Below are 27,958 nucleotides of genomic sequence, written 5' to 3'. Positions count from 1 at the left end.
CCAAACATTGTATGTGACTTATCACTATTAGCGTCGTCGCCCTTTACTGGTCAAATTTAACACTACAGCTTTGATCACAAAAAACAACACAACCACAAATACAGAAGACACTACGAAGTCAGCAATTTCAATACAAAACAAACTAAATATCTTTATGCATGAATTATATCGACTTACAAATGTTTGACCAAGTTTCGTGATGAAGCTTACATGCTGGGATTTCTACCATTGTTGCTGCTTGTCTGGATCAATGTGTCCGTCGCGTAAAAAGTCCACCAGAAAACAATGACTCGAGCACTTGCTCGGGGCAAAACTTTTTTTTTTCCAGGGTTGAATGAGTAGTTTTCTTCTACTCACCCCACTGCTGCTTCAGTGTGACACATATGCTTCACTGTTGCCCCCTACGAGGTGGCGGGAGTAATGCATACATGATCAACCCTAGTTTTAATGGTTTCATCAAGCCTATTTGGACGATGTTCGGCGGGCCAAATGAAAAGCTTTGGCGGGCCGGATGTGGCCCGCGGGCCGCCAATTGCCTGGGCCTGATCTAAAATATACCTAATGTCGTTTTGTGCATTTTGCAATTAAAAAAGAGTAACCAAGTGACCTAAGGCTTACTTAGTTTGATCCTTTATTGAGCCCCTCAAAACCAGGTGACCTCAATGGAAGGAATTGTCTTATTCCTTAGGATTATGGAGCTTTAGAGAATGGTACCACTTTGGAATTACAGTATGATAAACTAAAAACTGCAATGTAAGCCAAAATGACAAATACATAAATGAATTGAAGACTATAAGCACTGGCTAAGCATCACAACAACGCTTTACTGACTGAATGTGTATTACATAGTGGAATATGTTTTTGAAGAAAAAGGCCAACCCAGCTCATTCATCTGGAACCGATGAATATTTGGGTTGGGAAAAGTAATAGCTCGCCTGCCTGAATGAGCAGCACATTTTCTTCGTCATTGTTTTTGAAGCCACTAATGATGAGTTTGCACTTCAAAGCAATTTTTCTACAGAGAAACATAATCAATGCTTATTTATCTGCATTTCAGCAGACATTTTTCACGTTAATTAGACTCCTTAATACTATTTCATTTGAAAGGACTGAAGATCAACTCCTAATTATGGCCTAGTTTTGTGGATATATACAACAAAATCAGCCACGTGTAACTTGTTGGTTGGGTTCTAAACTGTGCTGCTACTACCTGGTATGTAGTTGCTCTGGGGTTCAATGCCAGCAGGGAAGTTGGTGTTTTCAGGGATTGAATGGCTGTAGTCATCCAGAAGTGGAAACTCACTCGGGATCTCTGTGTGTCTGGGCACCAGCACAGGAGGGAGGACTATATGATGGACACACGTGCACACACATGCATAAGAAAGTAACACAAACACAAACAAAAAGTGACTGACGCAGGGGAAACAACTTGATGCGAGGGTAAACATCATACCTGGGGTCTCGACTCTCTGGTAATGGTAAGGGTTGACGCACACCTCGTCCTTCTTTGTGTGAAAGGCGTATTCGCACAGCTCCACTGCTCGCAGCTCATGGTGGGACTGCAGGTCGGGCCAACGCCACAGGCGACAGTAGATAACATGCGGCAGGCCTTTTCTGTGGGAAACCTGAAGGCGGCCATCCAGAGACCTGGAAAAGGGAGGCAAGAGAGTACATTTGATTATGTTGTATAACGTGTACTCTGATCTGACTGGTGCCAGAGATTGACATAAAAAGAGAGTAGATGATCATCTTTGAGAAAATAAACACACCAACTTATGCAACAATTGATTAGCTCATCAATTTATTTTGCTCAGTTGAAGGCCACACATCAGTCTCTTGAATTAAACAAGGCTCTTTAATGCAATAGCAGCTGAGAGCTCCCCGAGTCCTCATCTGGGTCAACTATTGTACCTGCACAAAGCCAAGAGCAGTACTGTAAAAGCTGTCATTCACTGCCTCTGCACTTTACAAGTGTTGAGTGATGACATGCACTATGGGGGTTTGGTGTGGCTTATTATGTACAGTGTCATGCAAAAGTCTGAGGCCACCAGATTTGCTGTTTACAGGAACTAATGAAGTGAAGTGAAGTGAATTAATATAGTGCTTTTTCTCTAGAGACTAAAAACACTTTACAAAGTGAAACCCATTAGCTACATTTAAGCTACATTTAAACGAGTGTGGGTGGCACTGTGAGGAAGGGTAAAATGTATTGCCCAAGGATACGATGGCAGTGACTACGATGGAAAAAGCTGGAATTGAACCTGGAACCATCAAGTTGCTGGCACGGCTGCTCTGCCAACTGAGCCACACCGTCCCCTAGAGCAGTGGTCCCTAACCTTTTTGTTACTGCGGACCGGTCAACGCTTGAAAATTTGTCCCACGAAGAAAGAAACAACCCTTTTGTGCGAATGAGTATGAATGAGTGTAAATAGGGGAGGGAGTTTTTTTGGGTTGGTGCACTAATTGTAAGTGTATCTTGTGTTTTTTATGTTGATTTAATAAAAAAAATTAAAAAAAATTTTTATTTTTATTTTTTTATTTTTTTTATTTCTTGTGCGGCCCGGTACCAATCGCTTCACGGACCGGTACCGGGCCGCGTCCCGGTGGTTGGGGACCACTGCCCTAGAGAACTAGAGGGTGCAGACCTCCGGCAAGGAGAAGCGGGGGAAAGAGAGAAAAGGGCTCAAATAAGACGAGAGACGCTGTCAAAGGTTTTGCAATAATTTAAAAGTGAAAAATTCAGACATTGTGGCGAAATATTTAAATTGTCAAATGGAGCTGGCATTTTACAATAGCACTACATCAACACTGCAACCCCTTATGTGAAAGCACCCTTCATACTTATGAGTAGCAAACAACCAAAAACAAGGTAGCCTAAAAGTCAATGTTGGTCGCTATCGCCATTTTCACAATGTCTTATTCAAACATCAGCGCTGTGGATACATCAGCATCTACAGTTATTGTTAATTCTAACGAGTTGTTTGTCCAAAAATCAAACATCACGCCTCCAATTTTTACCTTTTCAAATGCGTATGTGTTAAATTGTTGAATACATTGTCACTCAATTCATCATACTTTATCAAAGAGTCTTTTTGTTTTGTTTGATTATATCTATTACCTGGTTCAAGCTCTACAGTTTTAATTTTTTTTTTTTATATATATATATAACTAATATATAGAGATGTGCCCAGGGTAAAAGTACAATTTCAATGGTATGTGCATTTATAAGAAAATATAAGAAGAAAGAATAAAGGGCCTAAAAAAATCCTTGTTTATTTGAACAATTTTTCATAAAAGATGGATTGAGGCAATACAGTGTTTTTTTCGATTACTTGATTCATCAAACAAATTCATAGATGGATTACTCAATTTCTAAAATAATGGATACCTGCAGCTCTACTTGCAATTTCACCAACATTTGTAATAACCGAACCAAACGTGACAAGTCCGAACACACACCCTTAAACAACAAAGCCGAGCCTTTTGCGCAGTCCTGTATCTCTGTGTGTGCATGGGACCATATAGAAAACAGCTCAGGAGGCATTGCTAGAAGTTAGTGAAGAAAACCACATTGTATTAAGTCTACGAACAACATCAAGTGCAATCAATGATGGAACCTCATGTGACCGCATTTCCTGTCAATGCATTTAAGAGTTGTTGAAATGAAATTACAATGAAAAGTTTGGTGCATGACCAGTGTGTTGCTTTCAGTCCTATTACTGTTAATGTGGCTGTTGAAAGAGAAGCCCAAATGCTCCTTGCACAGCCTCATGTGCTATGTGTGGTTGGGTATTTTTACAATATCTTTAGGAAAAGGCTAGACTCACATGCATTAGCATGCACGCATGTGACCTCCTATCCAAACAAATAACTGGGAAGCTTAGGTTACAAAGCACACAAAGCAAGTATGACTTCACTTAGTGTGAAGAACACCATTGCCGTAATACATACATCCATTTTCTACACCGCATATCCTGTTAAGGGTTGGAACGAGAGTCTTTTTCAGATGACTTTGGGCTGAAAAGACTTGCTCCCAGACATGTCATCAGTCAATCTTAGGGCTTAAACTGTACAGAAGAGAGCCGCTCAATCATTCAAACACATATTTACACCATGCACTAAGGCTGGGCGATATGTAGGGATGGTACAGAATCCAGTGCTTTTTTGGCACCGACCTAATCTCGCCGGTTCACAAATTCACGTAAAATCCAACAGTGTCATGCTACAGTAGCTGGGTTGCGCGTGACTCAGTCGGGATTTTGCACTTTGGTGATCACTCCAGCAGCACTAAGAGCGGACACAGCCAAACTACCTCTAGGTAATATTGCAATTTTCAATGCCAACAAAGAAAGTGAGTCAAAAAACACTCCAACATAAGTACCGTATTTTTCAGACTATAAGTCGCAGTTTTTTTCACAGTTTGGCCGGGGGTGCGACTTATACTCAGGAGCAACTTATGTGTGAAATTATTAACACATTACCGTAAAATATCAAATAATATTATTTAGCTCATTCACGTAAGAGACTAGACGTATAAGATTTCATCGGATTTAGCGATTAGGAGTGACAGATTGTTTGGTAAACGTATAGCATGTTCTATATGTTATAGTTATTGAATGACTCTTACCATAATATGTTACGTTAACATACCAGGCCCGTTCTCAGTTGGTTATTTATGCGTCATATAACGTACACTTATTCAGCCTGTTGTTCACTATTCTTTATTTATTTTAAATTGTCTTTCAAATGTCTATTCTTGATGTTGGGTTTTATCAAATAAATTTCCCCCAAAAATGCGACTTATACTCCAGTGCGACTTATATATGGTTTTTTTTCTTCTTTTTTATGCATTTTCGGCCAGTGCGATTTATACTCCGGAGAGACTTATAGTCCGAAAAATAAGGTAAAGTAAGATTCCACTTTTCCAAAAATGTGCTAGTTTGATGCTAATATAAATTGGCTTTGCTACTGACATGCTACTGATTAGCATTAGCAATTTTATATGGCGATTTCCATCCATCCATCCATCCATTTTCTACCGCTTATTCCCTTTGGGGTCGCGGGGGGCGCTGGAGCCTATCTCAGCTACAATCGGGCGGAAGGCGGGGTACACCCTGGACAAGTCGCCACCTCATCGCAGGGCCAACACAGATAGACAGACAACATTCACACTCACATCCACACACTAGGGCCAATTTAGTGTTGCCAATCAACTTATCCCCAGGTGCATGTCTTAAAACCTCCAAATTTGTTAATGAAAACTAAGCAAATTACAATCAAACAACTGGTTTACTTGCATTATTGACACTTTTAAGGCGCAACAAAAAACACATAAACCATACACTACTGCCATCCAAAGTCTTGGACTTGCAACTTTGATTGAAACTTTAATATCATACTTGCAAATGAGACTCAGAAATGTGATCATAAAACAAGATACTGTATAACAACTGGAAAATTATTATTATTATCAGCTCATTTTAAAATGTTGCAATAAAAATGTTTATTTTATTATCAAAAACATATTTAATAACACACAAAAGTATTGAAAATTGATAATGTTGAGTACCGATATCAGTTTCCATGTACCAGGAATGGGTACCGTATCGGTTCAATTGTGAACGGCACCCATTTTTAGCGATATGGCCAAAAAAAAAAAAGTTTTATATATCGTCCACTTTTTTTATATTGTTTTTACCCAACCAATTTTAAAGCATTTGACCTAAAAACAACAAAAAAAACAACAGATTAGTTAAAAATATATATTAACATACTACCTAAATAACGAAGTAATAAAATAAGATGAACAACCAAACAAATGTAGAAAAAATATGAGACCTATTTTACAGTCTTGAGTGTTTGTTCAGGGATGCAAGACCCAAAATAAACACGACATATTAAAATGTAAACATTACACTTTTCAGATTATGATGCTACATGCGCTGTTAACATAATTTCTACTTGCAAATAACAATACAGATTAGCTAGTTTCAAATTGAAATATGGGCCCAGTGGTCGCACCACAAGTAGAAGCTAAACTGCTAATACTACTTTTGCTGGCAACTGTAGCCATACTTGCCAACCTTGACACCTCAGAATTAGGGAGATATTCAAAACAGCTTTCTTATGAGCATCTAACGAAGGTTATTATTCAGTTACTCAGTACTTATTATTAATAATGTTAATAATTACTCAGTATTTATTACTTAGTGAGTAGAACTTAAAAGTTTCATAATACAGAAGAGTTGTCCAACTGTTTTTGTGGCTGTGAACGCATCACTGGCTGAGCCAAGTTTGTGGGTCTTTTGACACAAATGAAAGAGAGATAGCGGCTGCAGTCAATATGACATTTATTTGTTTGGTGTGATTATGACAGACAGTTTTGTTGGATAGTAGTTTTGCTGCTGATGTTTTGGTGTGGTTATGGGCCGGCCGACAGTAATCAGTTTTGCTCAATAAAATGATTGTTGATGCACTTCCTCCTTAAAATGTCTTGGCTGACGTCGTCATTGTTGTATCTGTTGTGAACACTTAATAAAATTGTACAGGATAATTTGTTATGTGTTTAATTTGTTTAGAGTTTAAGTTGGATATGTATTTTCCGTTCGAGGACAAGGGAGAAATGAGCAATTGCACAGGCACCTTAGAGGGAACATTGGTGTGGATCAAACCATTTTTAGAGGGGGCCATTGAAGTTATTAAAATTACAAAATTGTAGGACTTGTGTGTCTGTTTTAATTCAGATTCATTCATATGAATATAACCGTTATTATTGTCTGGCCGTAAACGGTGCCCAGTGAAGGATGGTGTAGCAATATTGTTGTCTAGAATAAGGGATACAGTCTTTAAAGCACACATGATTGTGTGAGCTGCTGGTCCACTAACATTTTCATTAATTACTATTTTTTATGTAATTGTTTTTATATTGTTTTACTTTCTTTTCTATCCAAGAAAAAGTATTTTCTACTGTATTTTAATGTTGGTCATTATGGCAGTACTTGGAGAGACAAGTTTTTTTCTGAGGTGATACATGGTGAAAAAAGTTTGAGAACCACTAGGGACAAGCAGTAGAAAATGGATGGATGGATGGATGATTGATCTACCGTACATTGTATTGGTTTTAGTATATTTAATGAACAAAATATATCCAACAGGCTCTTGCATTTTTCAATTTTTTTGATACGGCCCTAGCTGGAAAACGTTTGGACATTCCAGGGCGAAGGCTTCGATGACATGAGAGAAACATGGAAACAAATTAGCAAGGAAGGACAGTGAATGGAAGGAAAACATTTTCTCAAAAGCATGAATCTGTGCAATAATATTTCAAGTTGTGGTTATGAAAAAAACATTCTGGAAGTATTTATAAATATTATAAAAATGGTCTTTAAGTAGGGAACATTTTATTGTTTGGGTTCCGGTGTAGGGTGTTTCCTTATTCCTTTTGGACGAAAAAAAAAAAAGTACGACCGGCCCTTGTTGAGAGTAGATGTGTGAAATGATGTGATCTCTTTGGTATGTGTCTTATGTCCCTGCTGCTGCGTGGGTGTCTGCTGGGACTAAACTCCGCGTGGGCTCACACAGACGTGCACAAAGTGCAACAGCATGAGTGGCGGCTCAGACTCCTGGTTTGGGTCATTTTCTTTACATTAGTATCTCTGGAGACATATTCAATGTAAAGACATGCTATGACGTGGGACACGCTTAATCATACAGACTGTTATCAGCAATAAATATGGGCTATGCTGTAATGTTGCAATCTTTTTTTAAGTAACAAACTTCGTTATGACTTCGCAGTTTATCAACCTAAAGGTGCTTAAAAATCAACAGTGCAAAAATTACTCAAGGATTCAAAGATTTATTTGTCATAGCCATACACATTTGCACATGTACGGTACGAAATTTTGACTCAGGTCCTGGCAAGTATTAAGAAAAACAGTAATAAATAATGAATAGGCAATAAAGAAAAACAGTAATAAAGAGATGAGGCAATTTCTGAAGGAATTGTGTGTGAATACTCCAATGCTGAAGTTTAACTGAAATTTGTGGACTTTTTTTAGAATTGTTGAAGTAGAGCACACAATTCTCAAACAGTCTGAATATTTTGAAGTTGAAACAGTTTGAATCAGAAAGAAAATGTGGGAGTTGTGAAGCTTTGAAGAATGTCCAATTGACTTCGATGGGAATTTCCCAAAAATTTGGGGATTTCGGGAATAGCGGGAATTTTTTGAAAATGGTAAAAGAATTGAATGGTCTGAATGAGTTGAAATGGTTGGTGTTGGAATTTTTCAAATCAGTCGAGAAATGTTGAAGTAGTACCATGTTGAATTGAGAAATGGTATTACGGAATTCCTGGAAATTCAGGAAAACCGGGAATTTTTCCAGCTCAAAAAAACATTTTTGTTTTTTGTCTTGAGTAAGAGGAATGTTAAAATGCGTTGAAAAATGTGGAAGGAGTAGTCGCCAGAAAAAAGGGTGGAAATGGAGCTTTGGAAATCCTGGATTTTTTTTAACTTGGAAAAAAAGTAGTTTAAATTTCCAGGATGGTGGAATATGTTGAAGGTGGAATGGATTTAATCGGTTGAAAAATGTGGAAATAGAGGAAGTTTGAAAAATGAGAAAAATAGCCCGGAAACCTGGAGTTATGGGAAATCTGGGAATTTTTGGAATTAGTCAAGGGAAAGCCTGCGATTCCCGAATAGGCTGAACAGTTTGAAGTTGGAACGGTTTAAATCGAGTGAAAAATGTGGAAGGTAGAACGTGCCAAAATCTGGAGAAGAGGAAGAAGTTTAAAGAAAACCATAATTTATTATTGTGTGAATGCTCCAAAGCATTCACACAATAATAAATAATAAATAGACAATAATATAAGGCACTTAAATGGGAACACAAACCTTTAACAAAACCAGGCTTTTGTTTGAACGAGATGCACAGTATTTTTTTTCAAGCTGATACAAATAACTTCCTCCTTCTTAAGACCGAAATCCTTAACTTAACTTCCATCAATCCATTTTCTACTGCTTGTCCCGTTCGGGGTCACGGGAGTGCTGGAGCCTATCTCAGCTGCATTCGGGCGGAAGGCGGTGTACACTCTGGACAAGTCGCAACCTTATTGCAGGGCCAACACAGATAGACAGACAACATTCACACTCACATTCACACACTAGGGCCAATTAAGTGTGCATGTCTTAACTTATAACTATAAATTATTTTGTTTGTCATGATAAAAGCCAATACCTTCAACAATGATAAAGGGCTAGTTGTCCACCACCATCATATTCATGATGAAATCATAGATCACTTTACACCTCAAGTCGTCGCTGGCATACTGTTTTGCACTTTTAAAACGTTGCGGCGATAGTCGAGTCTATAGGTTTTTCTTTGTAGCTGCTTCTTAAACAGCAATGGCGTATTTGACGACTTATAAAGGGGTCGAATCATGATTTTTTTTTTCTACATTTACAACACTTCCTTGTGGTGTTCATAACATATAATGGTGGTTCTTTGGTCAAAATGTTGCATAGATTACGTTTTACAGAACGTTTTTAAGCCGTTTTCTGTCCGTTTCTTCAGGATGCGCCATTTTGTGGGCGGTCTTATTTACGTGCCTCCACTTCGACAGTGTCTTCTACTCGTTATCCATATTGAAAGTGTACTGACAGATATAAGTTTGAATTATACGCTCATTTATATTAGAAATGGCAACAGCGGGTGATGCATGTCCATGCCTGCAATGCCTCAGACTGGAAGTCTCTCCAGAGAGTGGTGAGGACGGCGGAAAAGATCATCAGGACTCCTCTTCCTCCTGTCCAGGAGATCGCAAAAAGGCCGCTGCCTGACCAGAGCTCAGAAAATCTGCAAAGACTCCTCCCACCCCCACCAAGGACTGTTTTCACTGCTGGACTCTAGAAAGAGGTTCCGCAGCCTCCGATGCAGAACCTCCAGGTTCTGTAACAGCTTCTTCCCTCAAGCCGTAAGACTCTTGAACACATCATAATTAAATTATCCCCTCAACTCCCCCAAAATGGATTAACTCGCTGGAATAAAAAAGACAATATAACATGCATCCATAAACGTGGACGCATGTGAAAAAGTGCAATATATTTATCTGTACAGTAATCTATTTATTTATTTATATATATTTATATATATGTATTTATTTTATATATATATTTATATATTATTTATATATATTTTTTATTTATATATGCACCTTATTGCTTTTTTTTATCCTGCACTACCATGAGCTTATGTAGCGAAATTTTGTTCTTATCTGTGCTGTAAAGTTCAAATTTGAATGACAATAAAAAGGAAGTCTAAGTCTAATGTACTAGCCAGTCTCCCCCACAACAAGAGGATAGCAAAAAAGAAGAAAACTCCAATGGCGGACTCACGCAAACAACTTTTGGGTACATTTCTACCATATATAGAGATATCCGCTGACGTCACACTTGGGAAAAACGTCACAATTGGGGAATAGTATAGAGGAAGGAAAAATTGTTTTATAAATATCTACGGCAGGGTTTCCCGCCACCGCCTAAACTAACGTCTTACCAAGCTGCTCCGCTTCGTTCTGCCCCCTGTCAGTACGTCACTCTGCTAAGCTGCTGGTGCACCCCAGCATTGTCCCACCCACAGAACCATCTGATTGGTTAAACGCAGAGCAGTAACAGTCAATCAGCAGTGCGTATTCAGAGCGCATGGAGTCAGTGCTTACGGCACAAGCAGAGAGGACAGACGGTGGGGTGAGCAGAAAAGTGTTTTACTCTCCCCAAATTATAATAAACACCTCCCAGTCCTCTACAACTCAACTGCTAGTAACATCACTATGAGCCCGTTAACGTTCTAGAAACATAAGTGACAGCTCAGCTCGCTCGCAGTCCTTGAGGTGAAGGCTAATTAGCTTTTAGGGTAACGTTAGCTCACTGTGCGGTGTGTGTTTGTGCGTATGTGTGCGTGTGTGTGCGTGCCTTTGTGTGTGCGTCCCACATGAAACGGACAGCAGAACCCTGTCTGTCTGAGAGAAAGACAAGCATTATTGACATACAGTTAACAACTAAGTTATTTCACTTTACCTTTTTCTGCGTTGATTGAGCTCTGTTGAAGCAGCAAAAAACGAAGAGTTTCCTGAAGCTGTCTCTGATAGTTTATATAATAATATATCTGCATCATAAAGCCTATATGAACTCCATGGTGTTCAGGGATGAATAGTCTCTCCAATTACTATTGCGCTATTTTTTCAGTTAAGTTAGTCAAAGTACCAATGATTGTCACACACACACTAGGTGTGGTGAAATTTGTCCTCTGCATTTGACCCATCCCCTTGTTCACCCCTTGGGAGGTGAGCGGAGCAGTGGGCAGCAGCGGTGGGCAGCAGCACCCGGGAATAATTTTTGGTGATTTAACCTCCAATTCCAACCCTTGATGCTGAGTGCCAAACAGGGAGGTAATGGGTCCCATTTTTATAGTCTTTGGTATGACTCGACCGGGGTTTGAACTCACAACCTACCGATCTCAGGGCGAATACTCGAACCACTAGGCCACTGAGTAGGTATTCAGCTATAGTTACATTAATCATTAGTAATGTAGCAGCCTAGTTTTGAATGGCAGGGTCCCTGCTATCACATGTTGATAAAAATATAACATTTACATTACAAAAATCAACTACAGGCTTCCCAAATGCTGTAATAGATTAAGCATGATGAGTTGAGCATATGTCAGCATGTGGCCCCACTTTTAACTCTTTTTTTCAAACGCTTATTGCAAATGCTTACTTACAGTAAGTCATTAATTTTACTAAGTAAGTCATTATTTTGACCTAGTAAGTCATTATTTTGACCTAGTAAGTCATTATTTTGACTTAGTAAATTACTAAGTCAAATATTGACTTACTAAGTCATAATAATGACATACTTAGTATCTCAGGTACCTAGGACTGTTTTGTATTTCGTTTTTACATACCGGAAAAATATATATGTATATCGCCATTCAGCAAATGGAGCGGAAAACACAACCAAAAATTGTAGGCTTCTTCACGTGATGAAGCCGGCCTACTTCACCACAGTCTGTAGTCTATTGCCACCCCAGGCTGTGGTGGCAGCGATGAGGTAGAGAAAAGGAGCACTTGATTTTCTCAACCTAACCCACCTCCTCAGTTGAGCGTTTTAATTTTATTTATTTTTTTAATTGGTTGTTAGAGGGTTTTTTGTTTTTTTTTATGTTACAAGCTTTATCGACATTATTTCATAATTTCCTCATACCAACTGCTTTGGTGAGGAGATCTTTATATTTGAAACATTGAATTATATTTGAATTACTAAGATTTTCCTAAAGTTCACAGCTAGTCAAATCAACATTTTGAGAAACAGGGGGTAATGACTACTATACAATATTTCACAACTATATTAAAGGGTATATTGAGGGTCGGTATCTGACCAGGAATATATTGCACTTCATCTGAATGAAGACAATAGCACAGGTGTTTTCCAAAAATGTGATAAGTGTCCAATACAGTGCCTCATTCATAAAGACAATGGGGTAGAAATGTCCACAAAGTAGTTTAACTGTATATTCTAACTTACTGTACAGGCCTTGTCAGGTTTACAGCTACACTATATGGCTGTTTGATCAGAACACTGTGAAAGATGAAACCCTGACAGACAGACAGGTCTAGACACACATTGTGTGCCTCTCATTCCAATGATTCACTTCAGTGAGGACATTTACGATGCTGATGAGAAACACCTCTTGTGCAGTAAAAAACTGCACCACTTTCACGCCTCAGCCTGTTGCTGAGAAGAAGAAGCGGTAGTGCTGTCTAAACAACCTCAAGGTGCAAAAAACACATCGTTGTTTTGAGGCAGGAGGCTGCTTGGGAGCCTAAATTCCTCATTGGTCTGCACGTCTATGCGTTTGTGTCTCAAAGGTGAACAGAAGGTGTAGACATTCAAGAATCCAAAGCAGTAGACTTCAACCCACATGAACTGGTCAACAGTGTCAAACAGGATTAGTGAACAAAACAGACCAAAGTTTAAATAATATGAAAATAGAATGCTCTCTCTGCTATTGCACTGAAGACATTGCACACAAACAACAGACACACTTAGGTTAACACAAACAACCTTTGACATGACAATGTTCAACTTTCAAAGAAGAACTGATTGTTTCCTTCAGTTTAAGAGAGATTATGGACCTCAATGTACCCTTAAAAGTTAGTTAAAGTTAAAGTACCAGTGGTAGTCACACACACACTAGTTGTGGTGAAATTACCCTCTGCATTTGACCCATCCCCTTGTTCCACCCCCTGGGAGGTCAGGGGAGCAGTGAGCAGCAGCGGTGGCCGCGCTCGGGAATCATTACTGGTCATCCTGGCAGGGTTTGTCATACACAATTAAATCACATTCAAAACTTCAGAAAATATGTTCTTGTGTTTCTGAAAATGTCTGGCCCTAATCAACCCTTACATCAAAAATTATCTAAATCACAATCACATCCATTTAGAACATAACAGCATCTGGTTGTAGTTGGTGATTTAGAAGTGATCTATTTTTAGTTTCAGATTTGCTGCTTTGCCACACAGACCGATGCAATCGAAAGTCAGGAGACACTTTAAAAGGGCATTCAAAATTAACCTGAAGTTAAAAAATGAAAGGCATCCATTGGTATGGATTTTCCCCACAGGGCAAACTGTCAAAACAAGGCTATGAATTGTGACCTGAGGCTGAGACCGACTGACTGATTTTTAACTCAATCAGTGTGTGCCTTTGTGTGAATAATTGAGATTGCAATCTGTACTTGCACACACAGAATGTACGACAGTGGCCAAGCAAAAATAACACAAGGGGAATTAGGCATGTAGGGATTATCTCTGCAAATTAGCTGAACATGTAAAAGCCACGGTAACATTTATAGAAGAAGGGGTATAGTTCACTGAAAGAGTGAATGTGAGGAGGAGAGAGGATCAAAAAATGTGTATTATGTGCAACCCAGTGTGATGTTTCCACGTCATAGAAAACAGGCTCAGACAGAGCAGATTGAGTCTCGAAGACTTTGGAACTGGGGGGGAAAACAAACACTTTGAGACAAGCCCACTTACTCTGAGACACAAACCCTGTGTATTAAGGTTAATGATGTCCCAAAACAATACTCTCTGCCTGTATCACACGTTCATACAAAATTTCATCCACTTCTCACCTCTTTTTGTGACACTGTTGGAATTTAACATCGAATGCCAGAAGTTGCGGTGTAGGACAAAGTATTTTTTGTTTGTGGTTGGTAAAGGCCTTTCCATATAAAAAAAATATGAACACATTATCTTGTGGGGGATTTGATGTTTGTGCATACTCCTGGTAGTTGAGTGCATATAAAACTGAAGAGGGGGAAGGACCAAGTAGGCGATGGATAAAGAAAGGAGGGTGCTGCCGGACAAAGGGCCTGGCAGGGTGTCTCAACACTGTCTGGGCCTCCTGACCCCCTGCCCCTCTTCCCTTCTCTTCCGTCTGTCTCCCTGTACCGACTGGCCTGCCTCCGTCCCTGCACTGAGTGAGTGAGGGGAGGCGGTGTTGGGGATGAGGGGGTGTTGTCGGGATGTAAAGGCCTTTGTGCCTTTTCAGTCTCTCGGGCCACTAATAACAGAGTTTAAGTCCAATAGCAGTTAACGGAGTCCTGGGCCTTGTTCACACTGCAGGTCAATTACAATATTTTAGCCCATATGCGACCTGTATGGGATTTTTTCATGTTTGTGTGAACAGTGCAATTCCGAATTTTTCATATGCAACCCAGACCTCTTTTGTATTTGGATATAAACAGGATATATATGCGATGCGTCCTCAATGTGAACACTCCCACACTCAGGTCGCATTCATCGGACCAGAACGTAATCAAAAAGCGATAAGTCACATAATCATTCGCTAAAATAGATGGTTAAAAAATAAATTGTTGACAACAAAGCAGAAAACAAGTGAAAATAATGTTTTAGTAACTCACGTGAAAGTTTCACCACTCCTGTCTCTGACTGCTCACCCGCAGACACGCTCTTTAAGCACACATTGAAGCAAAATATCCCTTAAAACTGCCAGAGCCAAAATACTTGTTCTCTTCCTTCTTAATCTCCTGTACGTAATAATTTGGTTCAGAAAATGTTGACTTTGATTGCACAAAATACTTGAAATGTCCACAAATGCCCCAGTACTGAGACTGACCAGAGTGGAAGTCATGTTTACCTCTGTAAACATTGCGTCATGACGTCATCTCCGCATGTGGGTCATATTACATTTACATTAGAAATTTTTTTTTGTAATGTGAACGGCCACTAAAAAGATCAGATTTGACAAAAAAAAATCAGAATTGGACATCTGTCGCTACAGTGTGAACGTAACCCTAATGTTCTTCACTAACAAGACAAAAAGACAACCAGTCACGTTTTTTGGGGGGTTTTGACGCAGGATACTGTCCTTCATTTCTTGAAAGTCTAAGCCAGGGGTCACCAACCTTTTTGAAACCAAGAGCTACTTCTTGGGTACTGATTAATGCGAAGGGCTACCAGTTTGACACGTAAACACGAAAAAAATTAAAATTAAATTTTGAAACATAGTTTATCTTTAATTTCGACTCTTTAAAATTCAAAATTCAACGGAAAAAAAGAAAAGAAAAAATAGCTAATTCGAATCTTTTTGAAAAAATAAAAAAAATAATTTATGGAACATCATTAGTAATTTTTCCTGATTAAGATTAATTTTAGAATTTTGATGACATGTTTTAAATAGGTTAAAATCCAATCTGCACTTTGTTAGAATATATAACAAATTGGACCAAGCTATATTTCTAACAAAGACAAATCATTATTTCTTCTAGATTTTCCAGAACAAAAATTTTAAAAGAAATTCAAAAGACTTTGAAATAAGATTTAAATTTGATTCTACAGATTTTCTAGATTTGACAGAATAATTTTTTTGAATTTTAATCATAATAAGTTTGAAGAAATATTTCACAAATATTCTTCGTCGAAAAAACAGAAGCTAAAATTAAGAATTAAATTAATATTTATTTATTATACTTTACAATAAAAAAAATAAATTTACTTGAACATTGATTTAAATTGTCAGGAAAGAAGAGGAAGGAATTTAAAAGGTAAAAAGGTATATGTGTTTAAAAATCCTAAAATAATTTTTAAGGTTGTATTTTTTCTCTAAAATTGTCTTTCTGAAAGTTATAAGAAGCAAAGTAAAAAAATGAATGAATTTATTTAAACAAGTGAAGACCAAGTCTTTAAAATATTTTCATGGATTTTCAAATTCTATTTGAGTTTCGTCTCTCTTAAAATGAAAAATGTCGAGCAAAGCGAGACCAGCTTGCTAGTAAATAAATACAATTTAAAAAATAAAGGCAGCTCACTGGTAAGTGCTGCTATTTGAGCTATTTTTAGAACAGGCCAGCAGGCGACTCATCTGGTCCTTACGGGCGACCTGGTGCCCGCGGGCACCGCGTTGGTGACCCCTGGTCTAAGCTCTCAGGAATAAATAAAAAATGGATTCAATAAGTTTGGATTCAAATGTTCATTGCCTTACTTGTCAAACTACTATTTCTATTTAAAGTAATATACAGTAGTGCACAAAGCACAACTGAAACATTTGTCTTAACACCAGCATGTTAAAAACTAAATAAGATGTTTTTAAAGTACCAGTAGAGTGGAAAAACAAGTTGCCTCTATATTGAAGCTATTACCATATATATCTGATGTATGACAACGAAAGACTTACAAAGAGTAAATGTATATGATCAAAATAGTATCAATCTTACGGAGACTCCCGAGCCATTTTGAGAGATAATGAGCTAGCCAGACACATGATTGTGTGACGTAGAGGTAGGAACCGTAGATCTCTTCCCTACCAACAATCATGCAGATTTTGTGGGAGCCAATGACGACTACTTTGGCACAAATGATGGTTCAAAACCTTATAGTTTTAATCCTGAAAATAAGGATGATTAGCTACAAGTTTTAGAAGCTTGTGTGCTAAACAGATCCAGCTTTAGTGAAACACTAAGCATCATGTAGCAGTACTGCTAAGTGCTAAACAAGAAATACAAACTACAAACATAATAAAACGATAGCTTACTGTACAATGTCTGCTCTTACTTTGATGACGACTGAAAAGATATCCAAATCTTCCCCTTCAGTTGAAGAATTAATTTTAATTCAGACTAAGGGTTAAAAAAGTTGCTGCTGACAGTCACACTGTCTTCGGCTGTGTGTGTTTGTCTCCACCTCTGGGTATCAACGGAATGTCACAGATGAACAGCCTCTAGATTCATGGCTAAATCCTCCTATTATCCAGATGACAGTCATAATTTATAATCTAGAATAACTTTGACGAGCCGAACGCGATGCAGTGGTAGCAGAAGCAGCACACCGGCTCAATATGCTGCCGGCCAGTGCTGTGTAAGCTTCTTCTTCTTCTTATTCTTTAGAGTTTTATGGCAATTTGCATCCACATATGTTGCATTACTGCTATCTTCAGCTTCATTCAGCATTCAAAATGGAGAGCCCTATAGACTCCAATGTTAGCTGACTTTTTATTTATTTGTCTATTTATGACTTAGAATGCATAAAAAAGAAAAACAGATGTGTTCATGTATTACATAAGGATTGTGAATGATAAACAGCAAATCTATTTCAAATGTTTGCGAATTTCCAGTATGACTGATCTGATAACAAAGTCACAGAGTGTAGAAGTGTTACTACCGTGACTTCAATCTCCGGAAATAGCCGAATTTGTGGCATTTTGTAATGTTTAAACTGTGTTTTCACATACTTTGCAGATTCTAAATACAATTGGATATGGTTTGATGGATACAATGAAACACAATTAAGCAAATAAAGTGAACTTGTTTTTTCACTCTCCTAGTACCGGTACTTTAAATCCTCCGTCCCAAAAAAATAGAATGTTGACCTCAATGTGGTTGTTGAAAAACAGCTTATATATGGATTTCAAAATCATTTAGTTTGCAATTTGGAACTACAGCCAATTCTAAGCACAATATTATTGTTTTAAAAACACAAAATATGTTATATATTGCATTGTTTAAATATAGTCCAGTGTAAGGGTGTCCCGAGTCAATAATGATATTAGATATCAGTCTAATACCAGCCAAAAAAAAAAAAGTATTGGATCGATTGGCATCTAACATCTTTGATAAAAGCGCTGCCATACAAGCAGTACTGCAGCATATTTACATGGACAAAGCTGGACAGTCAGTTAACAGATACATTTACTTTAAGAAGCACACAAAGTTGTTATTTTCTTGTATTTTAGTGAAGTAATTTACAACAGATTAACATGGTGGGTTATAGGCTAATAGGAGCTAGGAGCTACACAACAGCTAAATACACAATAGCACACAGGCTAGATGTACATATAATAAAACCTAATAAATGTCCTTAATTGAACAATTTTACAGTCTAAAACAAAATATTTGTCATTATAAACAAGACAGAAGTGTGTTACACTGTATCCAGTAACAAGTGTGTACGATATTTACTGCGTCATAAGCTGAACTTAATTAATTATTGTGACAACTAAATGACCCAAACAAAATACTACCGGTATTACCACTCAACTTTGACAGCATAAGTCCTTTACATACAGGTAATAATTAATAGGTTTGTGTTTTTCATACCCAACATTGTGCTATGTTTGACTTATTTCACTTGATTAAGACTTTTCCAACATTTTACACTACAAAATAATACATATAAGTTTGACTCGTGCTAATATTGTATCGGCTCAATATCAGTGCCGGCCACTATTAAAATATCGGTATCGAATCGGAAGTGTTACAATACCTTAAGTTAGCGTGTTATTAACAACTGTAAATATTTCCACTTCACCGGAAAGCACAGTTAGACATACAATAGCCTATTAACTGGCATGTTTAATACAAAAAGCTACAGTGTTTTCCTAAAATAAAGTTTAGACTTTTTTACCGTTCATTCAAGACAAGATTGTTTAATTGATTGTTTGAAAAAAATAATAATTGTGAGATTTAAATCTTTTTAGCAGTAGATAATAATTATTTGTCATAAGGAATTGTCTATATTCACTACACTCTCTTCAGGCTGGCTTGGAGTTTCATATGTCACATTTGGCCCCACTTTGTTGGTCCAGCACGCCAACCAAATGATATCACCTGTGGGAGACAGTTAAGATGGCTTTTGCTTTTCTCTCCCACCCAGTCATAGGTTCCCTTCCCTCAACAGCCCCTTCAAAAGGAAAAGAAACATCTAATAGCTTTTCCAGAGAGAGTGGGAGGTGTGTGTGGAATAAGTTCTTATGGTTCAATAGCACTACTGAAGAAATGTACTCAAAAGCCAAAATTTGCAAACTTCATAAGCTTTTTTTCCCTGAAATCCAATGAAAATGATACCAACAGCATCTTGAATTCACATTTCAAAATCAATTCTATTTTTCCAATTTATTCTATTCTTTTTCCAATCTATTCCTATCAACCTATGTTGTTTTTTTTATAACCGACTCTGTTTATATCCAAATTTATCTAAACTATTGTGTGCATACTCATCGGGCGTGTGGTATTCCTTGGGGTATGTGTGGAACCCAGGGGGCTCTGCGGGTAAAAACAAGACATTCAGTAGCCTTTGCTTTTGATGTTTCAAGTAGACTAATACAATTAGTGACAGACAGATACAAAAACTTAACAATGATTCAATTATGTTGTTGTTTTTTTACACATAATATTTATATCCATCTGGAAGACAGCAAATACTGCCATAATACTTTAATGGCATATTTTTATTCCTCCACAAAAAAAAGTTACATAAATTAGGCCACATTCAAAAGAAAGTCTTGAACCCTGATTCTCTTGCTTTTAGTGTTAGTTGATGACTTGACTCTGTGTCTCTCGGAAAGAAAAAAATAATAATGACTGAAATATTCCAGATGGAAGACATCAATAAATTATGTCCAAAGCTATGTCCGCTGGGTTTTGCAGGCCGTTTCAATTCACAATTCACAAAGGCATATCAACCACCATCTGTATAAGCTATTAAGTTACTTGATTGACGTTCTCATTTTCTCAAAACCTACATACCGAGTCAAGTGGGCTTGACTAAATAACTAATAATAATGTGTGATTACATTATTTTAGGTGCAGGAATCACACAAAAAAATCAATTGGCCTCTAGTCTTATGCCAGTACTAGGAGCTGTCGTTTGAAGCAGATGAGTGGCAACCCACACTTTTCTAATAGAGGACCATGTGAACAAATTATGAGGAAAACAAGAAGACAAAGCATTGACAATGGAGGTGTTAAATACAAAAGGAACTAATTTAAAATGTTTTAAAATTAATGCACATTTGTAGTATGACACTTTTATAACACTGGTGTACCTGTATGTATGCTTTTTACTTTTTTACTCCCTGCTAATACTACCTTCACTTGGGCCCTTGGCCAATAATCAATAAATCAAATAATCGAACGATAAATAAGAATGCATCAATAAATTGCCATGTCCATGCGTGTTTGTTTTCTTCGTGTCAGACTTTCAAACAGGGTGCAAGCGGGTTACTCTGTGCATCGCTCTCAGTAAACTGAGCGTGTTTATTCAATAGAAAGAAAGAAATTAACAGAGTGAATCCTCTTGTCAGTCCAGTCTTATCATCCACAATCTTTGTCTTGGCAGGCAGAGGCGGAATGCGAGCTTACGCACGCACACACACACGATGCACAGACAGAGAGCCTTGCTCGTCGCTACTCACTAGTGAGAAGCACCGGAAAGTAACACAAATTAGGAGGCATAAAAGATGATTGCAAAGCCAAATGTCCAGCCGCCCATCAACAGGGACAAACAAGCAAGTATGCCCAATCGTTGGAAAGTGATGGCAACAAGAAAACAAACCACTAGAGAAAAACCGTACTTCAATATGTTGAATATTTATTAAAGTGCTAATTTTGCAAACAGATCTTGTGCGTCAATTCTATTTATATTGTTTGTTTACTTAGGATAATTAAAAGTTCTTGACATTCTAATTACAATGGTAAAAATACTAATGAAAAATTAAAGTTTACTGCGTTTGAAATGAATACGTGTATTATTATTATTTTATACATTAGAGCTTAATTTTGTCTCAAAATAATGCTGATATTCTTAAAATAACCCTGACAATAACATTGTTTATCTGCAATTATTCTTGGGACAATATGTCGTCCAGCAAAATGTATCTTTAGCCCAGGCAAACTTCCACTTGCTTTTTGCCTGCCAGCAATGTTCAATGAAATATATCTTTATAACTGTTGGAATGGTTAGTAACAGTATTAGTTGAAAACGCCATAAAACGTGTTCAATCTGTTAACTGAGGACTATGAACTACTGGTTTCTGCAATCCTAAATGACCAGTCAGCTATCAAAACAGTTATAGTTGCATGCAGCCTGATGTATAACAGGTTGAAAATACAGTATTAACAATTAAATAGTAAATTAGACTTAGACAAACTTTAATGATCCACAAGGGAAATTGTTCCACACTGTAGCTAAGTTACAAATGATGGAAAAGATAAGAATGGTAAGGATAATGCACACAAGGGCACAAAAAGAGGGCTAAAACAAAAAGGTATAGAGTAGACTAAAAATGTACCATAGTAGCAATATAAATATAACATATATGTAATATTAGCATATTATATATACAGTATATAATATATACTGATATATTATATTATATTATTATATAATATGTACAATATATAAAAAATCCCAATTACCATGTACAATATTACAGTATATGCAACAGCTGCAGCAAAAAAGGGCAGCATAAAATAAAGAGTAGATCAGGCAGAAAAAATACATAATAAACAAAGAGAGGTAGCTGTCAAAGAAGCAGTCAAGTAATAGACAAATATCATCTATTGCTGTATGGCGAGTCATTATACAGCTGAATGGAGTGCGGAATGAAGGAGTTCTTGAATCACAGTGTGGTAACGAAGCTGAAGGAGCCTGTTGGAGTATGAGCTCCGCTGTCCCTCAATTGTCTGGTGGAATGTTAATTTTATTATTATTATAATTATAGGTTAATCACCTGTAAATAAATATTAACAAGCCTAAATAATTGTTGACATTAAAACATTAAAATGGATCAAATGGTTTGCAGCATTTAACATGCAGTCAGTGTATTATGTAAAAAAATGAGTGTTAAGAAATCTAATTAAATTAGCAAGTGAATTAATAATGAATACTGTAAAATATAAAATAAGAAAAAATATGACAGAATTTTTCATCTCTGTCTGAAAGCAATTATTTGGGAAAAGACATACATCATCTCAAAATAAGATTCAAGGATATTTCAGACAACACAGAAAAGTAACATCCTCCATTTCATTGTACATGATTCATCTGCAGAGCGTGATGGATGCTCCTTATCATCTATATCATCATCATTGGCAAAGCGATAGCACTCCCCTAAGTGGTCCTAAACCCAGGACTCACTTGTACCTGTGGCTGTAAAGAAGTTTCCTCCTGACTTTTTAAACCATGCTACGTCATGTCTAGTTGATTGATTTCCCACACATGCCCAGTGGTAGATCAGCACCCAGTGAAACACAAAGGTAGGTCTGTTGTCTAGTAATCGTTCCCCCCCACCCTCACCCCGCCACGCAGATAGTCGGATACACAGCAATAGCAAAGTCGAGGCTGAGCTATGTCCTTAACCCGCCGCCCCCAGTGGTAACCACAAAACAAACAGCAGCCCACGCCTTCCGATGGGTCCTAGTATGATCAAAGAGCATTGCTTGCTGCAATTCATTAGAGTCTGAGCATGCAACCGCACCTTATTGACTTAAGTGACTTTAGTGTCACTCATACAACATACGTTCACCGACTTCACACAATACTGTCACAGATGACTGAGGTATGCGACTTGACGAGCAGCTACGCAAAGGATTGAAAAGAATGAGAGCGGAAGACCTTCAACCACAACGCTGCACAGGATGCTGCGTATAAAGATTATTGAACACACATAAGCCAATGTGATATGTAGTTAGTTTAAAATCAGGAATTTACACATGCTGTGGTGATTTATTGTTTTAACCTCAAAATTATTTATGTTTGGCTAGGTTGAAACAAAGACATCACATAACTTCAACGTTATTTAGACTCCATTGGTTCTCCTGTCTTCTTCTACATTTTATTTTTTACCTGCAAACTATGTAAAACTACTTTCGGCAGGGTTTCCCCTTTATGTAGTTGATCATGTGGCAAAATTAAAAAGCCACACCTTAAAAAAAATATTGTTTTAATGTAAAAACAAATTCAAGTAATACACTGTAAGGGATGAATACATGTAGTTTATTATTTGCGTGTTATTTACTATTGATGTACCATTTGGCCGCCAAAAAAGACTTTGATCACCAAAACAGCACTGCCAAAACAGTATGTTGAGATGGCGTAGGCAAGGCGCTTGCAATTGTCTCAAGCGGAAGCAGCATGTCTGCGATGTGGACAGACAGACAGGATATATCCAAGATATACCCGCGGACAGCGATCTACAAAATATGCAATATGGAAATATTAAGAGAACAGTTGCGGCTATTAAGGAGAGAAAATGCAATTGGAGCAGCAGTGCAAAACATGTCTGAATTCCGGCTTGCTGCAGCTCTCGCTGTTTTTCGCAAACATCGAGCGACATAAGTAAAGAGTAAACAAGTATATTTAAAAATAAAAAAACGGAAAAAGGCGTTCTGTCTATTTTCCAATTGTGCACAAAATCGTAAATTGTAAAACAATTTGTTATCTGTTTTTTCCTTTTGGGTCTGAAAACAAACATTGTAGAGTAGAATGTACTGTTATTATTTTCTCCTCTACTCAAAACCTGCATGCACGTTCAGACACTCTAAGCCCCACCCACAGGCCCCCTTGTTGTATTTTTTTTAAGCGCAATGACATTAAAGCTATTATATTATATTATTTAAACGCAGTGGTGTGCCGTCAGGGCCAGCAAGGCCTTCTCTGCTGGCCTAACATAACCAGAAATCATGATCTTAATTAAAGGTAAAATTATTTGTTTTATTTACTTTCCCTAAATATCTAAAAGTATTCGTATTCTCTTCATGTCATATTATGCTCCTTCCAGCGCTGTTGTTTTTAGGTTATAGAGTTTTTATCCAATCAGAATTCAGCTAGCCCATGTTGCCATGCTGTACCAAATCTGCCCGAAGCCTTCAGAATCCTTAATGCTGGCGTCTATGCACTGTAAGTGAACGGGGACATACAGTTGACAGAATGGTAAATGGTAAATGGGTTATACTTGTATAGCCCTTTCCTACCTTCAAGGTACTCAAAGCGCTTTGACACTATTTCCACATTCTCAAGGACACAACGGACGTGACGAGGTTGGTAGAAGGTGGTGATTGAACCAGGAACCCTCAGGTTGCTGGCACGGCCACTCTCCCAACTGCGCCACGCCGCCAGACAGTTGCGATAACCAATCAGATCTCAAGTTGTTGTCAATAAGGCCTTCTAGATGGCCTAAGGCAGATATTTATAGTGATGTTATGAGCCGGGTAACATTAGAACTCCATTACCCAGCATGCCACAGTTGTGAAAAGCATGCGCCATAGCCGCGTTTAGCCATGCCGGCAGCGGGACGTTTTTGATGAGCACCTTGTGGAGTAAACTTTAAGAACTCAGCCAACACGCCTCGTCTGCATCTTTTATGATTAGACAAGACAACACATATTTTGCAAGGCCATTCTCAAGATGGATATTTAAAGAGAAACTACATATTGTGAGACGATGTCAGCCAAGTTCGAATAGGTGCTACAGATTGTGAGTTCAGATATTTTATTTCTTAATTTTTTTCACGTTTAATATGTGTTTTGCAATTTTAATGTTGACAGTACCACATAAGATATGTTTTAACAGCTGATGCGGGTTTATTGATTTTTAAGTGCGCCAGAAAATAACCCCGTTATGTACACTGTTGGTGGTGATTCAATGCCCACTGGTGCGTAATTTTGTTTCTGTATAGTATTTCTCGAGCAATGGTCATGTGGGGACATAAATGATGGTATTTTGAGAGGTAATCATTGAAGTCGGACATCACTGAAGGCTTAGGTAGGAAACGCACGGCCCGCCACTGTCTAAACCACAATGAAGTGTGCTAAATGTATAATATAATCATCCTTTTGTCGCAAAATACTTGTAAATTAGGCCAATTTCAAAAAGTAGTGGAATGTTGACAATTTTTCAGGGTGTGAAGTTTAACACTCAAAGCTCAATTTTCACACCCTTTTAATGTGGAAAGTAGAGTTGTTGTCCAACAGGTATTATTCATGTTGTACAACACAATTATGTCAATTATGTATTTAATTAGATATTCATAATAGAGCAAGATGATCCATTGCGGAGAGATACAAAATATAGGTATTATGTAGTTGGCCCAAAGTCAGATGAGTTGAGGCAGGTACAACACAAGAATCTACCCTTCATGGCTCAGTGAAAGGATTGAGTCAACAGACAGGTTTTCTTCCATTCAATTGGCAACTTGTGTTTTCCAGATGATGCAATGTTTATGTCCCTCTCAAAGTACGATAAGTGGCTAACCCGGCTTAAAAATTCTGTTAAAGTACATACCGTATTTTTCGGAGTCTAAGTCGCACCGGAGTATAAATCGCACTTGCCGAAAATGCATAATAAAGAATCAATCAATCAATCAATCAATGTTTATTTATATAGCCCTAAATCACAAGTGTCTCAAAGGGCTGAAGGGAAAAAAACATATATAAGTCGCACTGGAGTATAAGTCGATTTTTGGGGGAAATTTATTTGATAAAACCCAACACCAAGAATAGACATTTGAAATGCAATTTAAAATAAATAAAGAATAGTGAACAACAGGTTGTATAAGTGTACGTTATATGAGGCATAAATAACCAACTGAGAATGTGCCTGGTATGTTAACATAACATATTATGGTAAGAGTCATTCAAATAACTATAACATATAGAACATGCTATACGTTTACCAAACAATCTGTCACTCCTAATCGCTAAATCCCATGAAATCTTATACGTCTAGTCTCTTACGTGAATGAGATAAATAATATTATTTGATATTTTACGGTAATGTGTTAATAATTTCACACATAAGTCGCTCCTGAGTATAAGTCGCACCCCCAGCCAAACTATGAAAAAAACTGCGACTTATAGTCCGAAAAATACGGTAATTAAGTTATGATTTTACATTAGAATTTGTTAAACAAATCAACAAGAAGTCCTTGTACTATGACTATTCAGTAAAATACAACCATTTGTACGCATCTTTACAGCCTATTGTAGATACATCTGTGCAAGACCACTATCTTTTGTAGGTACTGAAAATATAAGTCATCAACAACACTATTCAACAAAACTTCAAATGTCCAACTATTCCTCCTGCCTTGTAATACAAACTGAACATCCTAAAAGTATTGATGGAGCTTTTAAACTTAAAAACACAAAAGTAATCTAATTTGTGCCAGACAGGCAAATAACATTTAAAATAACATGAAAAACTATGAGTGTTACAAATATTTTGATCACAAAGATGAACACAAATGTTTCGCAAAGTTTGTTAAAAGGAGCAACTGAGCGTTGCAATTTTTGCAATAAACGTTTTGTTTGTACCTCATGTCGTGACTCATTTTTAGTAAACAGTTTATGAAGAGCTCTTGTTGGTTCATGTGAACTGCAAATTAAGTGGAAACAGGGAGAGAAATGGGACAGAGGGTAAGTCCTTACAATAACATCCTCATACTAGTTGACTGACTCAGTGCTGAATGTGGACAAAGGTCTTATAATCAGGCACTTAGTGTTTATTGAGCTTCAGAAAATGACCACTCCTTGTCAAACCACAGTAACCTAAGGGGAGAGCAGAGCTGCAGCCCTGTCGAGGTGATAGGCCAAACCCAACAGACGGTAAAATGGTGTTACTTCCAATTTAAGAACGGGAATTAAAGGGTAGAGTGTTTATTTTAAAGTGAAAATTTAGCAACATATTATAGTGAAATTAAAGGCTGCCACCAACAGCAAAGTCCTTCCTCATCCTGGCACTGCTTTATTAACCTCTCTTTACGTCCACTGCACTGTTAGCTTGCCAGTCTGCAAAACAGGTCGGCATGTTAAGCCGGTAGGTACGTAAACAGCACAAAGGCTTAAACGTGCTATTAATGACACTGATTGGCTGCGTATGTAAACATGTGAACCGCATCATATCATTTGCTGGAGTGTTCAGCAGCGCTGGATAGCCTGGCCGCTGGAATCCGGCCGCCATGCATGTTTGTCATTGTTTTATCTGTTGTTACCGCTTGTTGTAGAACCTTTATTTAACCAGATAAGAAACCCATTGAGATCAAGATCTCTTTCACAAGGGTTACCTGGCCAAGAGGTCAACAGCACATGTCACAGAGCAGTTTCAAAAAAGTAATACGTTGAGAAATACATTTTAAAATACATAAAAGAGAACTGTAAAACAATAACGATTTACACCTTTTAAAAACACAGGCACTGTCACCTGTCACTCAATACGTTGCGTTGCGGATGTGTTTTTTTTATTGTTTAGGGTATGTTTTTTTAAGGTTTATGATGGATTTTATGTTATGCGCTGCATAGATTGGCAGAGAACATGATTGCACACACTCAGAGGAAACATTGACTATGACCACAGTGACCATGAAAAATATTGGTCCCATACTTTGCTGTGATGGGTTGAAATCCTCTGGTGCCGACAAGGTGCCTGTGCTCAAGAAGGCATATGTGAAGACCCCTTAAAGGGGAACATTATCACCAGACCTATGTAAGCGTCAATATATACCTTGATGTTGCAGAAAAAAGACCATATATTTTTTTAACCGATTTCCGAACTCTAAATGGGTGAATTTTGGCGAATTAAACGCCTTTCTAATATTCGCTCTCGGAG

The 27,958-nt window shown here is 37.6% G+C and overlaps 1 protein-coding gene across 1 annotated transcript in view; it reads right to left on the bottom strand.

Moving 5' to 3' along the window:
• LOC133615980 (mothers against decapentaplegic homolog 3-like) overlaps positions 1 to 27,958 on the bottom strand; it is an 88,284-nt gene that overhangs the window by 10,981 nt on the left and 49,345 nt on the right. The window contains exons 5-6 of the mRNA XM_061974928.1: positions 1,454 to 1,647; positions 1,211 to 1,345 (exon numbers count right to left, since the gene is read on the bottom strand). Coding sequence (XP_061830912.1) covers positions 1,211 to 1,345; positions 1,454 to 1,647 — 329 coding nt within the window. The remainder of the gene's footprint in view (positions 1 to 1,210; positions 1,346 to 1,453; positions 1,648 to 27,958) is intronic.

The sequence above is a fragment of the Nerophis lumbriciformis genome, linkage group LG15 (assembly GCF_033978685.3).
Source record: "Nerophis lumbriciformis linkage group LG15, RoL_Nlum_v2.1, whole genome shotgun sequence".
NCBI lineage: Eukaryota > Metazoa > Chordata > Actinopteri > Syngnathiformes > Syngnathidae > Nerophis > Nerophis lumbriciformis.
The sequence above is the reverse complement of the archived record's forward strand: the minus strand, read 5'-3'. Positions and strand labels throughout refer to the sequence as shown.